At 36.9% G+C, this 17,077-nt stretch overlaps 1 protein-coding gene across 1 annotated transcript in view; it reads right to left on the reverse strand.

Annotated features, from left to right (window-relative positions):
• Nab1 (NGFI-A binding protein 1 (EGR1 binding protein 1)) overlaps positions 1-17,077 on the reverse strand; it is a gene marked incomplete at its 5' end in the record, with an annotated part of 31,178 nt that extends 14,101 nt beyond the window's left edge. Inside the window, 3 exon segments of the mRNA XM_013512258.1 lie at positions 3,401-3,452; positions 5,957-6,090; positions 16,240-17,077. Of these exon segments, the coding sequence (XP_013367712.1) occupies positions 3,401-3,452; positions 5,957-6,090; positions 16,240-17,058 (1,005 nt within the window).

Here is a 17,077-nt window from a genome sequence, read left to right on the forward strand (position 1 = left end):
GATCAATCGTGCATTCTTACCCTAGTAATCTGAGCAACTTTGTTGAAGGTAACAATATGTAATATAACAACCCTTGTTAACTTCCTATCACCTTGTTTTGAAATTCTGTATCGTTTTTTCTGTTTTGTTGTTACTGTGTTTTCTTTTCTCTTTAAAATTTTTTAAGAAAACATGCTTAGTACTACTTTCTTACCTCTGCCTTTGCCCACACTACTCCCCATTTATAACACCATCCCAACGCCCACTCAGCATCCCTACCTTTTGGAACCCTGCCCTCCTTTAAAAACCTCGCTCAAATGATACCCACCCCGTTAAAAGCCCCATCCAAATCCCTTCTCAGGCCAGGAAGTCTCCCTTTCTCCAGCAGCCACATAGGAGGCAGACATAAACGAAGCACCAGCATTCACGAGAGGCTTAACACAGAGGAGGCTTAACACATACATTCATGGTGGGCTGTAATTCCTGTGCCTCAAGGCTGGAGGCTCTGAACCACCAGTGGTACATGCAGGACCATCCCACTGGGTGGCACGGGACAGTCCTATTGGGCAGTATGGGTGGTGCAAGCCACCTGATGGGACCGTCATGCATGCACCATTGGTGGGTCAACCTGGCAGGAATGTGTTAAAGGAATAAAATCCCTTCACAGCCAACACTAACTACCTCGGTGTCAGCTTTCAGAACCAAAAGACAGCTCTAGTATCTAAAATTTCACTTAACACCACAACCGAATTTACACACGGATTTATACAAAGACTATATATTTTGCAAAAAATTACACTGCACACCTACACACACATACACTGAAGAGATATTGATGACTTGCAATATGTAAGTACTTTACTAAAAGCTAAGCAAAAACAAAATGAAATTTAAAACCAATGATAAAAAGTGAATCACTATTTTAAATTCAAAGCTAACATTTCTATTTCTGTGAAACATCAAGAGTGTGGTATCTCCAAAGGCACAGTGGTGCTGTGGCAGTCAGTAACTGGTTCCGGGAGGCGCAAGGAGTACAAAAAATGCTAAGTACTTCACCGAATAAACTGTTTTGGCTAGAAAGGGCAGTGAGTCCACACTGAAGTTCTAGCTTGACTGTCAACTACCGATGAAAGGATAAGAACTATGACAAAGCTTCCACTGAAATGCACCAAGTGCCAAGTTCAATGAGCTCTCAGCAGTGCAGTACTGAGGTATGAATGCTAAAGAAGCGTGAAGCTGATCAGGCGCTTGTCCTATGTAGACGGGTTAGAGCACAAGAAAAGGAAACACTCATTACTGTAGCTTTGCATCTGTAACTGTTCAGGTGGCTTTGTGAACTCTAGTAAAACAACGGTCACACAGAACTACAACTGAGTCATCATCAGTGGAATAGAAGACTCACATCTAATGCTATAACGCAACACCGCAGGCCCCTAATAAGAGACTACAAACGCTGTAACTGGATTCAAGAAGCAATCTGCTTACATTTCAGATCACAGCTACTGGGAGAGTCGGAAAGTCAATACAGCCAAATATGAAAGGAAGGCAACTCACACTGCCCCTGTTTGGGACAGGGAAAGAGCAACTTAGATGTGAGGAGCCTGAATCACGAGTACAGCGAGGCCACGAGTGGAAGACAGATGTGGACGCTTTTCTGGGCTTGCAGCCGGCGGTTCTCTGGCCTCTGGGTAGGAGCTGTAATTTCCTTCCTTTAAGTCCTCTGATGTCTCAGGCTACAACAGTTTCCATGTTCACCGGCTTTCCTGAGCAGCAGCAAGCTAAACAGCTAAATTCTCAAAGATCTTCTCTTACCCAGCATCGTGGGATCCAATGAGATAAAACTCTTTCCCTAGTTAGACCATCTTCCAATTTGCCTTTAGATAAATTTAATACCAATAATTTTTGGTATTGCTTAACCTCTTAACCCACCTAAAAAAATTACTCCAGAACAACGAGATAGATGACAAATGTAAGGATGATTTTTAAAAGATGTGCCCCTTCAGGAACAAAATATGTCTCTTTTTTGAGAACTATTATTTTAGGATAAAGTTTTTACAAGTCAGATGCTCATCCACAGCCAGTCATTATTTCACCCCTACCTCAGCAGGTCCTATGAAGTGCAAGGCACTGTTACACTCTCTGGGCATACGGTAGTGAGTACACAGAGAAAAGCCCTATTCTCATCCAATGGTACAGAATGGTAACTAAAACATACAACAGTTTCAGAGTGGAAAGGGCCAGGAAAGTGAACAAAACAAGCCAGGATGGCAACCTGTGTGCGATCTGGGGTTAAGGAAGCCCCTTTAGAAAGGGAGACAACCCAAAGTCAAGGAAAATTCAGCTGCCACCTACAGAAACCCCGAGAAAATAACCCTAGGGAGAGGGATGAGGAGTGAGTGCTGAGGCGCAAGTGTGTTTGGTTTGCTCTAGAAGGGAACGCGGGCTGGTGCACCCGGGACACAGCAAGTGTGGGAAAGCACAGCACCGAACCAGCGGCAGTCACATCAGGAAGGGTCTTTTCAGATGCCTCAGGGACAGTTTAGATTTTATTCTAGGTACAGCAAAAAGCCACGAGGAAGATGTAGGCAAACAAGGGATTTATGTTGTTGTAAGGGAATTCTGTCTTTAGTATAAGGAAAGGGTTATCACATACAAACAGGTACACAGTAAGTACAATGTGACGATGGACATTTGGGGTAGCCACGCACGACTTACTTGCTGAATCTTAATTAAATAACGGGCTGGCTAAGAGTACCAATCCCTACCCACTGCCCAAGAGGTAAAAGGGAGAAAGGAGCCAGCTGACTTCAACTTTCCATTCTGCTACTGACTAGACATTTCAAAAGTATTCAATCCAAATTAAGAAACAGTAGTTCTGAAACTATGCTATACTGCTGAGAGCCCTGAGAAATGCAGTTTTCTTCCTCAACTCCTACCTTACCACTTGTAAATCTAAACTCAGAACAGTCTCAACCACGGTCCTCAAGGAGACTTTAGTTACAGTAAAGTCTCCCTGATTTGTAGCTACTAAGTTGTCATTTCCCTCAAACAGCTAAAATAAAGTAAGACTTCTTGTGAGTATATCTGATGATATGACTGGTAAGATGTTAAAAGGAACTGTTTAACCAGTGGAATCTTAAATCTGTAAAAACGCTAATATGCAAATCAAACTGTGATAAACTGATGTCAATCTAGCTAGTAATTTCCTTTTAAGAATTTTCTTAGTTTTCTAGTATATATTACCATAGATGTCAGATTAATATAATTCTATAGCATTACTTTTACAATTATGCAATCCTTTTTTTACTAGTTTATAAGATAATCTTTTTGGTCTAAATTAGTAAGATTTTATTCTATTATTAAAGATCTTAAAACAGAAGCAAACAGGACTACTGTAAGAAAATATTACATATAACTATACCTCCACTTTAATTCTCTTTGGGGATAATTCATCTCTTTCACCACATTTTGACCTAAGAGGAAGAAAAGAGAAAAACTTGAGAAGGTAGCAGCCACTAACCTAAGAACTCCCCACAGAGAAATTACTCAATAAATATTTTATGGTTATCATAAAACAAAACAGAAAAATACCAAGCAGGATATCCCTTCGTGGTCCAGCAGAAACAACTGAAGATAAAGTAACAAAATGACACTTAAGATGAATGCTTAAAATTATTAATATACATGAGATTAAAAAAAGCATTTTGTCTACCGCTTGGCTCCATAGCTCAGGGGTTAGAGCACTGGTCTTATAAAAAAAGCATTCTGTCTGTGTACCAACACCACAGATGTACTTACCCTTGACTTAGAAATCTCCTTTCTAGCCCAGAGGAACTAACACATACATACAATGGCACTCCATCAATTCTACAACGCACAGTTACATCATGTACCACTCTGAAATATTACTGTCAACTAAGCTAGGGTAAGTCATCAACTGTAAGTTATACCTCAACATAAAAGATGCTAGAACGTGAAAAAGTACATCCCAGAATCAACAAAATGTTATCTACATTATTTATTGTGGCATTATTTTCAATAACAGAAGACTAAAAATAAGTCAACATCCATCAACTGGGCCAATGTACATTTATCAATATAAAAAGATTGCCAAGATTTACTAAGTAAAATAAAAGCAAAATATAAAAAAGTATAGACGTATGCTTTTATTTTTAAAAAGTGTGAAAATGAGAGTATTTTTCTTTGTTTGCATGTATATAACAAACACTGAAAGGATAAAAAAAAAAACTACAACAACTACCCTTGCTGGGATGAACAGGGGAAAAGAGGCACAGATAGAAATACTAGTTTTTCAATTACCTTTTGACAGTTACAAAGGTGGGTGCCTCTGCGGCCCGCAGCTGAGAAGTGGGAAGGTGAGAGAGCACAGAACTGCAGTTTCATTACCAGCCCTGAATACTTCTTAAATCACACATGTGCATATTTTGATTAAAGAAAATCATCTAAATGAAGTACTCAGAAAATTCTGTATTATACAATAAAGAAAATTTTAAAAACCTACTAAGTCAGCTCTTGATTATCTGATTCCAGAAAAAAAATGTAGAAACAATCTTAAGTTGCTGCGTATTCTTTCCCTGTTCACTTAGACTACTGAACTTTGCTTACTGTATATCTGCAAATGTGAAACTGCCTCGGTAGGCCAGAAAATGAAGCTACTATGAGTCAAGGGAAAACAACAGCAAGTGACAGCAAATGTCTAACTTTAACCTTGAGTATGTACAATGCTCATCTGGGATACTTGGGACAACTTCAGATTACAAGGTTCCATCCTCCAAAGACTGTTACTTATTAGACCTGGGATGAGTGCTGACAGTGTGACTTTTCAACAAATAGTCGGTGTTACTATCATGTAAGTGGTCATTATGTCTACTCACTGAAACAGTGGCATATACAAAAGACAGTGGGCTGGAAATAAGGCTCCCTGCAGAACCATGTGAACAAATAAAAATGATGCATTACCTATAGAGAATGATTTGGGTTCAAGGGTAGAATAAGATGATGAATAGTATTGTGTGTGTAGATTTTGAAGCCAACATTCTTTTTAATATTACATTTTTTATACTTCAAACTCACATTCTATGTAACATGTGCTAGTAGTAAAGATACTTCCAACTTCCCCTTAAAATGCTGGTCAAGAGTCTTTTCACACATTCCGCTAATCTCTGTTACAACACCTTGAAAAGTAACTGCTTTGTTTCCTCAGTTCAAGCTCATACAGTTAGTGGGCTGTACAAATCCTGTAAGTCTACAAAGTCTGTCTAAATCCCATCGTCCACTCTGAACCAAAGTGTGTGTGTGCGTGTGTGTGTGTGAGAAAAATGTCTACACTAATACAAGAGCAATGGTATAGTACCAAGAAACTATGGGGGCTAGGGATTTAGCTCAGTGGCATAGCGCCTGCCTGGCAAGCACAAGGTCGTGAGTTTGATTCCCAGTACGGGGGGGCGGGGACGGGACACACACACGATGACTACATCTTTCAAAAGAAAGGAAGATTAAAACAAACAAACAAACAAACAAACAAGCATTACTTTGTTAAGAGTAAGAAGCTCTGGTGTGCTACTGCCCAGCAGAGTGACCACAGATAATAATTGTGTATTGTGCATTACAAAACCCAGAGAAAGGATTCTGATTGTTTTTACCATAAATAAACAGTAAATATTTGAGGAGATAGGTATGTTTCCCCTGGCTGAAACATTATACAATTTATACATGCATTGAAGTACCACGTTATCCATCCCATTAATATGCACAATTTTTATGTGGCTGTTTTAAAAATTATTTTTAAAAAATCACTTTTAACAATCATGCTTTTAGAAATCACTACATTGTTTAATTTTATGGAATTATAATCACGTTTACCTTTTAGAAATGCTCATATTTTATCAATGGAAGGCGTTTCAAACTTGCCTTCTATCAAGCAATGCAAAAATACTGCTGATTAGTTAACACTTACTTGGTGGTTCTGTAAGTATATTTGTAGGTGACTTCTCGAGAAATCTGCCTAGCCAGGGCAAAAAGTTCATCTCTTCGTGTCAGCAGGGCATTATCCTTCACACAGAGCTGAGCAGCTGCTTCATTAACAGTGAGCTGGACATTCAAAATAAAGTTAAAAATCTATAAGCATTTTTATATTTTACCAATACATAAGTGTTTCACTTAATATAGCAAGTATACATTATTTAATAAAACCATAATTCATAAAAATCAGGATGGTCTTATTGCTGAAGCCAAATTTTAGGATAAAATTAATTCACTTACCATTCTACAAAGCCTAACCTGTTCAAAATAGTCATCTTAGTTTTATTTAATTTTTCACTAGTTAGGAAAGTTTACTGACAATAAGGAATACAAAAAGGAACAAGTATTGTGAATCTCACTTCCCTTGTGAAAAACCAAAGGATTAGAACATATGATAAAGTGATAGTACTTCCCTGACTGCAAGTGAGTATACACAGCCTGAAAAGATTTTTAAAAATGTTAACTGACATAAAAATTCTTGGAAAGAAATCAAAATTAAACAATTTTAGTTGAACACCAAATCACTTATTAACAAGGAAGTTACCACACATTAGGGCTATCCTAGAAAAATCACTGGTGACTCACCTTTTAAGATTTTATCTAATTCTATCTTCTATGATTCAGTAACTGTTAAATATTGCCAGTAACCTTGTACTAAAACTTAAAATAGCAAATGTCATCCTCAACTCGAAATCTCTAATTGTTTAATAACCTAGAACATGTTTTTCTCATAATTTTGTCGATTTAAATAGCTACCAGGAACTTCCAGGAAGTCTATCAGACCCGCATATTCAATCAAGATGACCAACGGTGGAAAGGAACCGGGGCCTTGGGCAGGCAGACGGAGAGGAGTCCTGCTGCACTATCACACTCTGTGTGACCTTGGAGCCCAAAGCCTAAGAGCCTCCGTTTCTGAGAGGCAAACAGGAAGACAGCACCCCCGTCTTAAGAGGGCTCTAACAAACAAGGAGAAATGCCTACCATAAATCTGTTGTATTGGTTCTTGTTTTCCGTTCTTTAAAAAAGAAAAACCCATTATCCAATTATCTTCTCTACTCAGGCAACCCATCTTTATCAATAATTTTTTTATTTAAAAATTTTGAAAATGTAGAGGCAAATGAGAAAAATAAAGTACACAATCGATCCAGAATAATCACTACTACTGTAATCAGAACATTATTATACTAATGTACATATAAACTTAAGTATACATGTATATACAGATTTGCAATCTCCCTTTTTCCACTTATATACAGTATAATTTTTATTTTTTACCACACATTAGGACAAAGACTTGGTTTCTTTATATCAGTATCTGGTATAGATTGTATGTTCGGTAAATGTCTATTGACTGATTAATGAATTTAAATTTCTGTAATACCATTTCCCCCTAAACATACAATATTCCATTATAAGAAAAATATCAATACATTTTTTAAATCAACAGCACAGTAAAATACCCCCAGTTGCTCATGTAGGTCACAGAATATACTACATTTTTTAAATTGTGTATGTTCCACCCACCAAATTAACCTTCAGAAAAAGTTGCCATATCATGGTGATGTCAACAATTGTATGAAGTCCATTTCCTAGAATCTTGACCAACACTGCTTATTATCTTTCAAAAGCTTTACCAATTTCACATATTTTACATGACATTTGGTTACATGTGCGTTTATCTGATTATAAAACTGAACTTTTAATGTTTTTGACTTAGTTTAAAATTTGCTTGCTTGTGGCATTTGTTTCTTCATTCTATTATAGTGCTTCATTTTCTCACAGGTTTTAGGAATTATTTATGTACTAAGAGCATGAACTCTCCACATATGCAGTGCTTTACTTTGTTCCAGTGGTCATGAGTCTTATAGTTTCTGCCTTGAATGAATGCAAAGAAAGTCGTTTCCCACCCTAATAATACAGAAATGTTTCCTGTATTTCAGTTTAACGTTTTAATGTCTCCACTTAAATATTTAATCCACCTAAAGTATGTTATAGTGTTTGGTATGATATATATGTATCGTCTTCTTCCCCAAATTTCCAACTGTAATTTATGCTGGTTTGTTCTGAGACAATTAGTTTAACTGACAAGTTTATAATAAGCCTAAGATTATTTTAAATTTGGAGCTAAATATTAAAATGTAATAGCACTGTAGGAGGCTAACGCAGGCAGATCACAAGTTTGAGCCAAGCCTGGGCAACTTAGCAAGAGACTGTCTTTAAAAAAAAATTTAAAGAAGGTAGAGGAAGCTGGGGATATAGCTCAGTGGAAGAGCCCTGCATCTACTCCTCTCCTTAATAAAAAACTGAAACTGAAGGAGGAATTTATTTTCTGCCTTCTCCTCCTCTCGGCCTAATCAATCACCAAAGATCAATTCCTTCCCAAAGTGCTTTGGAAAGGCACAATGCTACTGGAGCTTAAAGAATGATATCCTAAGTAAATTGCTAATTCACCATGAGAGTGGTTACAATGACCATGCAGACCTTTCTGTCAAATTGCTTTTTAAATAGCTATTTCTATTTTGTATTTACATATCTCAATTAGTATAGAAGACCTTGTTAGTAAGACTCCTAAACTAACATTTCAGAAGTACCAGCTAGGAAGTAACTTCTCAGTATAAACTGAAAACAATGTCCTAGCATGCCCTCCATCATCTCACCAGAGTCCAAAGAAAACAAGCGTAATATTCATTATCATGGAATTCAGGCTCCAAGAGGCTAAAAAAACTAGAGCCTTTTAGCAGAAAATTAAGGCTAGAGAAACAATCCTAGTTCACTCCTAAGCTGTAGTAAGAAGCTGATTAAGTCTCCTTGAAAATCATGTATTATCAAGATTGTATGGCTCCTAGTTGCTAAAAATTAACAGATCAGTAACTATTATGATATACTTTTAAAAATGACAAAACACTCCAAAAAGTATTCACGAGCTGTAGCACCATGTTAGCTTTTTCGAAAATGCCAACATTCTAGTTTGGTTAAAAGTAACATAATATTCTCCCATACTGGTTTACTTATTTTCCCTACTTTCTCTTTCCATGGCCCAAAATGCCAAATTTTTTTTCATATCTTCAGGTAAAAGATTTCTAAAAGTTACCTTTTTATCATTCTAGCTTTACAAACTAAACTCACAATAGTTTACCTTCAGGAAGAATAATAACTGATTCTATGAAAAAAAATTTTTCTTTACATATAATATTTCATAATTAAATAGGTAATTATTTAATTACCTATTTAATTAAAATATAATCTTTCATAAAGCAATATATAATAAATCTAAAATCTTTAATAATTAAAACTGTAATATATAATCTTTAATAATTAATGATTAAAACTGTAATCTTTAATAATTAAATGACTGTAACTTTCTACTGAGCATTGCTGCTGCAAACACACTACGTGAATGTGTGTGACAGAGGGGCTCAACAGGGCCTCAGGACCTCCGTGTTAGCACTCAGGAGGGTTAGGTACCATGAAGGACTGTCCAGATCACAAAGAATAAAGAGTAAGTGCAGGACAGTTGCTGAGCTGGACAACCTGAACAACCTGCAGTCTAATGGCGCTAGGGAGTGTGAAGGGACAGAGGTAAAGCCCAGGGCCCCTCCCTCCAAAGTGAGGTGTCTAAGACCCTTCTCCCGCATAAAGCTCAGCCCTCAACGCACCACACGCCAACAGAAGGGTGAGTCCGAAGACTGCCTCGCATCCCAGAGGAACGCAAGGAAAATTACCTGTCTTGAACCTTAGCACTAAGTGGGGAAGAACAGACTGCACAGCCCCAAATCCATCTTCTTATTTATCTGTAGCCCTAACTCACACTAAGTTGGCTGAGAAATTATTTTCACAGCGACCAGAGTTGTAGTGACCCCAGTTGCTCGGTAGAAGCAAAAGCAAATAACCTCTAAGGAAATCCACTTTCTTCCTCTAAACATTTAAATTCCAAGAAGCATGAGTTTCTTGACAGAAATCATCAAACAGAGAAACAAAGCAGCAAAAGACAGAATTAAACCCTCAAAAACTTTATTTAAAGAAACAAAAATATGAGTGGAAAGCAACCCTGTAAAAATGGCCGAGAACAAACAGCTGCAGAAAGGAAAAAAAGAAAGAAATTAGGGCAAACACAGAAGATTTAGCAGACAATAAATTAACAGACTAATCACTAAAGCTGAAAGCAAATAAAATGGTATCATCAACTACTAAAAGAAAATACAGAACTTACCTTAAATAGCAGTAATTAAGAGTGAGGGTGAAATAGAACTGTTTTCTAATGGGGTAAGGAAAGCCAGTCTGTAGCTTTTCACTGCTGTGACCAAATACTTGAGAAATACAAGCAGAGGAGGAAGAGATTAGTCTGGCTCAGTCTCAGAGGTTTAACTGTGGCTGGCTGGCTAACACTCTGGGACTGAGGGGACACAGCACGGCAGAGGGTACGGCAGAGGACAACTGCTTACCTCAGGCCAGCCAGTAAGTAGACAAGGAAAGAGGCAGAGGAGGAGGGACTGGGGACAAGATAGCACTCCTGAGGCACGCTCCCATGCCTCCATCTCCTAACAATGCCATCAACGAGGATCCCATCAGTGGGGCTTAGCAAACTGCAGGGAAACAACACACACACTCACACTCCCACAACCCAGAAAATCGCGTATGCTAAAAGTCACTTCTGCGAAAAGTGTAGCAAAAAAAGTCACTTCTTCAAAAGGAGTAGAAAGCTTTTTCTGTAGAAGGCCAGAGAGTAAATATTTTAGGCTTCATGGGCCAGTGTGTCATATCTACTCAACTCTGCCATTGTAACTTGAAGTCAACCACAAACAATTCATAAATAAGCAAGCCTGGCCTGTGTTCCAATGGCAGTGCATTTATAAAAAAAGGAGGTGGCTAGGCTGCCCCCACAAAGCTTAGTCTGCAGATTTCTGAAAAAGAGTAACATTCACTAAACTCTGGGGGAAAAAAGACAAAGGTACAGACAATATTATGTCTTTAAAAGTGTGAAGAACTTCATGCCAGTAAGTTTGATAACTTGAATGAAATGGACATGTTTAGAAAAAATGTAAACCTATCATGTGATTCAAGAGAAATAGATTACTTAAGAGTCCTACAATTAATGTTCAAAAATCATCTAAAGGAAATGGCCAAGTTAAGTATTGGATGCTAAAAATTATCCATTCTGAGCTATCAGCTCTGAACAGGCAATGTGTTCTGGTCTTTGCAGCTACCAGATTCAATGTTCTCTCAAAGCTGAAACTGTTGGATTCCTCTTAAAACACCTGAGTCCTGAATTCTCAGTACTAATGGCAACAGACCTAAGCTCGGCATTACCGTTTATTCTGTGCGCCTAGTTCATTCATGAACTCCTGGCAGTTCAGTTCCCATCTCAGCCTACAGCTTACCTGTCAACTACACATTCCCTTTTCCTTCCCATGTTCGAGTTCCAGAGCTCCTTGCCTGAAAGCTGCTATCTGCTGACAAATGTCTGTAACACCAAACTGCCTATCTGCATGTATTTCTACAAGTTCCCACATTCCCTACTACCTGGCTATTCCCAGCTTTATCTTTCTTCAACTACTGATTTCAGATCGAGGCATACTGCTAACCTTGCTGACCACCTGCTGCCTGCTAATGCACCCGAGGATAAATGGAGTATTTTGGCTGCTGGAAATTCTTTCTAGTAGCGCATCTGGTTTGGTCCTTAGCATATACCCCACACCAACAGCCTGCATGGTTCTAAGCCTCATTATTCCTGACACTATTTTTATGATCTGACTCCTATAAACCAGACTATCCGTAGCCAGGTCTCAAGACTACCACTGATTCTTTTGCTTAAAGTATTTAACAATGACTCACTCCATGATTCTTTACAATGCATTTGAAAAAGCACAAAAATATTTAAAAAAAAAAATCATATGTACTTGTGAGAGTTGAAAAAAACTTGAGGTGTAAGTAACTTCCTGATTTTTATCCACTAGTGACCTATTATACATAAATCTTTGTCTTGAATGATAGAGAGAAAAATGTTCACAAGAGTTCTATAAAGATTATTCTCAGAACAGTTAGATTAAGCCAAGAGTGAAGTAAGAGTAAATGTACTTCCTAATTTGGAAATTGAAGACAAACTTCTAACATTTTTTAATCTTAGGTATTTAGAAAAACTAAGAAGTCTTTCTCTGATTTAAATAGTCACATGAAAATATATAAATTTTTCATAATAGTTATACATACTAATGTATTAACAGTATTTACTTTCTTGTTTTAACATTATGGCCATGGATTTTATTTCATTTATTTATTTATTCATTTGGGTACTAGGTATCAGAACTCAGGATCTCACATTTGCCAGGCAGGTGCTGTGCCACTGAGCTAAATTCCTGGCTCTTTACTTTCTTTTTAATTCCCTTAGAATTTCATAATTTTCTCCAAGGTTTAGATGGTTACTAGTTTGAAGAGAGCTTCCTATCCATAAACTTTTTTCCTAAATGTATTATTAGACTGAATTCACAAATGAGTTACAAGCAACAAGTGCTCTAACTTAAGCTTCAAAAACACAAGCCACATTTTCCAGTTTCCATATCCACATCTCAGTACTGACATTAATTTTGAGTGTTTTGTTTTGTGAAAACTAGGATAGTCTCGTATCTTAAAAACTATCTGTACTTATTTATCTTATTTATCTAAAGTAAAGAACCCCTTAACAGAAGCCAAAAGTAAAAGTAATTTTCTTAAAAAACAGAGGACTTTTTTTATAGTGAGCAGACTATTTTAAAAATACTTTCACTTTGATAAAAATACAGGTCTTTTGAGTAACCTGTTTTTCATCTGCTATTTGTTTAGGAATTATATGAAAACTAGATTAAATGAAAAAATTATAATTGCCAACTTGTTTTGCCTTTTGTATTCCATTAATGACATTCAGAGTGTTTTAACTAGATACCTCTACTGGTTCATAGGTAATAAAAAGCACCAAAGCATATCTGAATCATAATGCTAAGCATGCTTTCTAGATGTACTCATAAATTCCTGTGGGTCAGTCAGACATTATGTGGCAATAATGATAACTGAACAATTGCAAAAGGGAGACCTCCAAAATCAAGTCTTAGATTTATTGCTATTTAAATCATTCTGCTAACCGATGCTCTGATCTTAAGCTCCAGTATTCATACGTAAACCATTTTTTAAAAAGACAAGATGGTAAAACTGCTGAAAACAAGATTACTATATAAAAATCAGTTAGTGATAGCCATTTAAAAAATCCCGAGGAAAAATATCTTATTTATAATTATGTATAAACCTTTTACATATATTTATAAATTCCATTTAAACCAAAGAAATTTTAAAATAAGTATGAGACATTTAAAATACATAGTATCTGACCTAACAAGAAATATACAAAATATATGTGAATGAAAGAATACTAAAATTACCGCAAAATATAAAGGTCCAAATAAGGAAATATATATATGCAACTGCATTCCTACACAGGTCTCATTGGAAATACGTTAATTTTTACCAAATTAATCTATAATTTTACCAAATTAATCTACCAAATTAATTTTTACCAAATTAATCTATAATTTTTACCAAATTAATCTATACCAAATTAATCTAAAGCATTTCTAATTAAAATAACAAATTTGCGCCTGCCTTGCAAGCGCAAGGTCGTGAGTTCGGTTCCCGGTACCGGAGAAAAACCAAAAAAAAATAAAATAAAATAAAATAACAAATTTGCCGGGCGTGGTGCCACATGCCTGTAATCCCAGCACTCGGGAGGCTGAGGCAGGAGGATCCTTGCGAGTTCAAGACCAGCCTGGTCCTGTCTCAAAAAGACAAAAAAAAAAGGTCAGGTGTGGTGGCACGCACCTGTAATCCCAGCACTTGGGAGGCTGAGGCAGGAGGATCATTGCAAGTTCGAGACAAGCCTGAACTACAAAGTGAGCTCAAGGCCAGCCTGAACTGCATAGCAAGACCCTATCTCCAAAAGATAGATAGGTAGATAGATAGATAGACAGACAGACAGACAGATAGATAGATATATAAAATAACAAATTTTTGACAAAATACACAAATGCAGCCAAAATTTTATTTGAAAGATGATCTTAAAAAAACAAAAACCTAGAAAAGTCCCAAAATGAGAGTAGATGGAGTACTTGCCTTTCCAGATGGCAAACCACATCATAAAGCTACAGTAATTAAAAAAAAAAACTCTAATCTTGTGAAGGAATAAAACAGTAAACTAATGATACTATATAGGATAAGATCAACAGATACTACATAAACTAAAACTTCCACATGACAGGTCAAAGGATATATGTTAATCTATAAAAATGGCACAATGTAACAAAAATAGTTAATACCCTAAAATGTAAAATTTTTCCAATATTTAAAACACAAATCCATCTTCAAAACAAAGGATATGAATAAAAATTTTACTATGTTATACATACGAAAAGATACTCATCTTCAGTAAGGAAAATAAATTTGAGCCATGAGAATTTTTCATTTATTAGACTGGCAAAGATGAAAAAGAATGTGAAATGCATTATATTAGTAAGTCTGTGAAGAGATGGACATTTGCATCATAGTAGTAAAAATACAAATTGTTGGCGTTTTTTTGGAAGGCATTTTAGCAGTAAATTGAAAATTTTTATCTACACATATCCTGACGCCATAACTTTACATGTTGGAATCCATCTATAGAAAGATATGCACAAGTCCGTAAAGGTATATGTATATAATAATGTTCACAAACCTTGCAATATATAATTTTAAAAATGTCAACAGCCTAAACAAAGTAGATCATTAGATAACAGCATACGCACACCCTGGAACACAATGTAACCCTTACATAAATTAGGTAGCTATATATGTACTGACTTGAAAAAGTATCTAATAGTATGTTGTACTGTAAATACACTATTTCATTAAAAAGAAAAGAATTCAGAACAATGTGCTAAACAGGATCCATATTTGTATATGTAAGAAGTACTGGGAAGTTTACTGACTCAATACTTTGTGTCCTTTCAATAAGTATATATTTTTTTCATGTTAAAGTACAAATCTGGCGGGGAAAAGCTGATACTAAATGTGAAATATTATATTCAATCTGAACTTTTTTTGGAGGATTTCTTTCATTTTTCTAAAGTATGAGTGTCCAGCCTTTTGGCTTGTCTGGGCAGCACTGAGTAAAAGGGACTGTTCTCAGTTGCATATAATATATAATATAGTTGATGTATATAATAAAACTTCCTTAATTTTAATATAATTTTTTTTTAGAAAGAAGGCAAGCAGCCCATAAGCTGTGGGTTGGGCACACCTGCCTAAAAGACACATAGAGATGAAAAAGCTATGAAAGTCTCTTGTATTTTTCAAAGTAAACATGTTTTCTAAGAACTTATCAGGTACGTTGGACTCTGATGATGAAAGATGAATAAGGCGTGGCCTCTGCCTTGGAGAAGCTCAAACTATACTGAGAGAGACAAGACGTGGATACAGGTAAGCAATTCCAACAAAGCGTTCTCAAGTAACTGTGACAGAAGTGTGTGCAGGGATAAAAATTTAAAAGGAAGAGAAGAGTCACTCTAGTTGGAGGAAAAGGTAACAGAAAAGACGTAAGTTTAGCTTGAGCTAAGGAGAAAGGAAGTGTAAGCTTACACACACACGTACAGTGTACATGCATTTCACATATACTGTATGCACACATACACGTATTTAAGCTGAATATTTCTCAGTGCTATAAAGATAAAACAATGAGAACTTTTAATGTCAAACATCAAACCAAAACAATGTTAAAAGCTGTAATAATTCTTCTAATATTCATCAACTATAATTTTGTTTTCTATCCTAGTTGGAAACTGTTTTCAGTTTTGGTTATTTTTATTAATTTTTTTGTTTAAAAAAGTCTACAAAAATGTTTTAAAAATAAACATGTCTACATTGAAAAATCTACTTTATGTCTTAAAAATAAACTGCCCTAGAAACACAAAGACTTCATACTTTCACTGCTTAAATTCTGACATTTTTCTAAGTCCCCTCATACTGTAGTTTCAAAGCTCAAACATGTTTAACATAAAATACTCCAACACGATAAATACAGTCTCCTTTCCGAAGAGCTGTGTTTTGCTAATACCTGTGTGGTTTTAACCCTGATCTCGGGAAGTCCATCTCCTTTCTGCAAACTAGTACCACACTCACCTCAAAGGAACAGCATCACACACACACAGCGAAGCATGGGCTTACCTCATGAAGTGTGAGATGTTTTCCATCCTTTCTCTTTGAGTCAAATCTGCCATATATTGCACTGTATTTCCGAATTTCCTCCTCTTTGTGTGGATCATCATCGCTCATCTCAAAGATGTGACCAATCATTTTAGCCAACTTCTTATTGGTTTTTAGCAGCTCTTTCACTTCATTCAAGTCACTTTTTGGCAGGGTGGGGGCCATGCGCTCCACACACTCAGCCACAGAGAGTGCAGCAGCAGCATCCAGGGCCTCGCTGCTCTCCTTCGGGGACGCAGGCGAGCCAAGATCTGCTGGGGAGAGACTGTGCTCGCTCTCCGTAGCGTGGTGACCCTGCCAGAGCCGGGACTCACCAACACTCTGCAGTGCTAAGCTCCCCACCATGTCTGACTTCCCCTGCCCCAAGCTCTGCACACAGGTGGTAGCAGCACATTTGGGGATTTTTAAATGAGGTTCCCGGGCATTGCTATTCCTTTCATAACTGCTGCAGGATATTCCCAGCCACGTAGGTGATCCCTCCGGTAATTTATAGATAGGTATGCTACTGACAGGAAGGGAAGTCAGTGGCTGATTGAAAAGGCCAGGGTTTGTAACCCAGTCTCTCAAAGCCTTCTGTAGCCTTCTAACATGAAGGGGCTTGCTAGCCATGCCCACCAGTGCCATGATTTCCAAAAATTCCTCTTCTCCAGCTTCACAGAGTTGCTGGACGTCATCACCACCTTGTTGGATAAAGGCATCAAAATAAGAAAGCAGATTGGCTTTTTGCAATATTCTATACAACTGCAACTCCCCCAGGGTCCTGGGTAAGGCCGCAGCCATTACTGTGGATACAGTTAAC

The sequence above is a fragment of the Chinchilla lanigera genome, unplaced genomic scaffold (assembly GCF_000276665.1).
Source record: "Chinchilla lanigera isolate Chin_1 unplaced genomic scaffold, ChiLan1.0 scaffold00002, whole genome shotgun sequence".
NCBI lineage: Eukaryota > Metazoa > Chordata > Mammalia > Rodentia > Chinchillidae > Chinchilla > Chinchilla lanigera.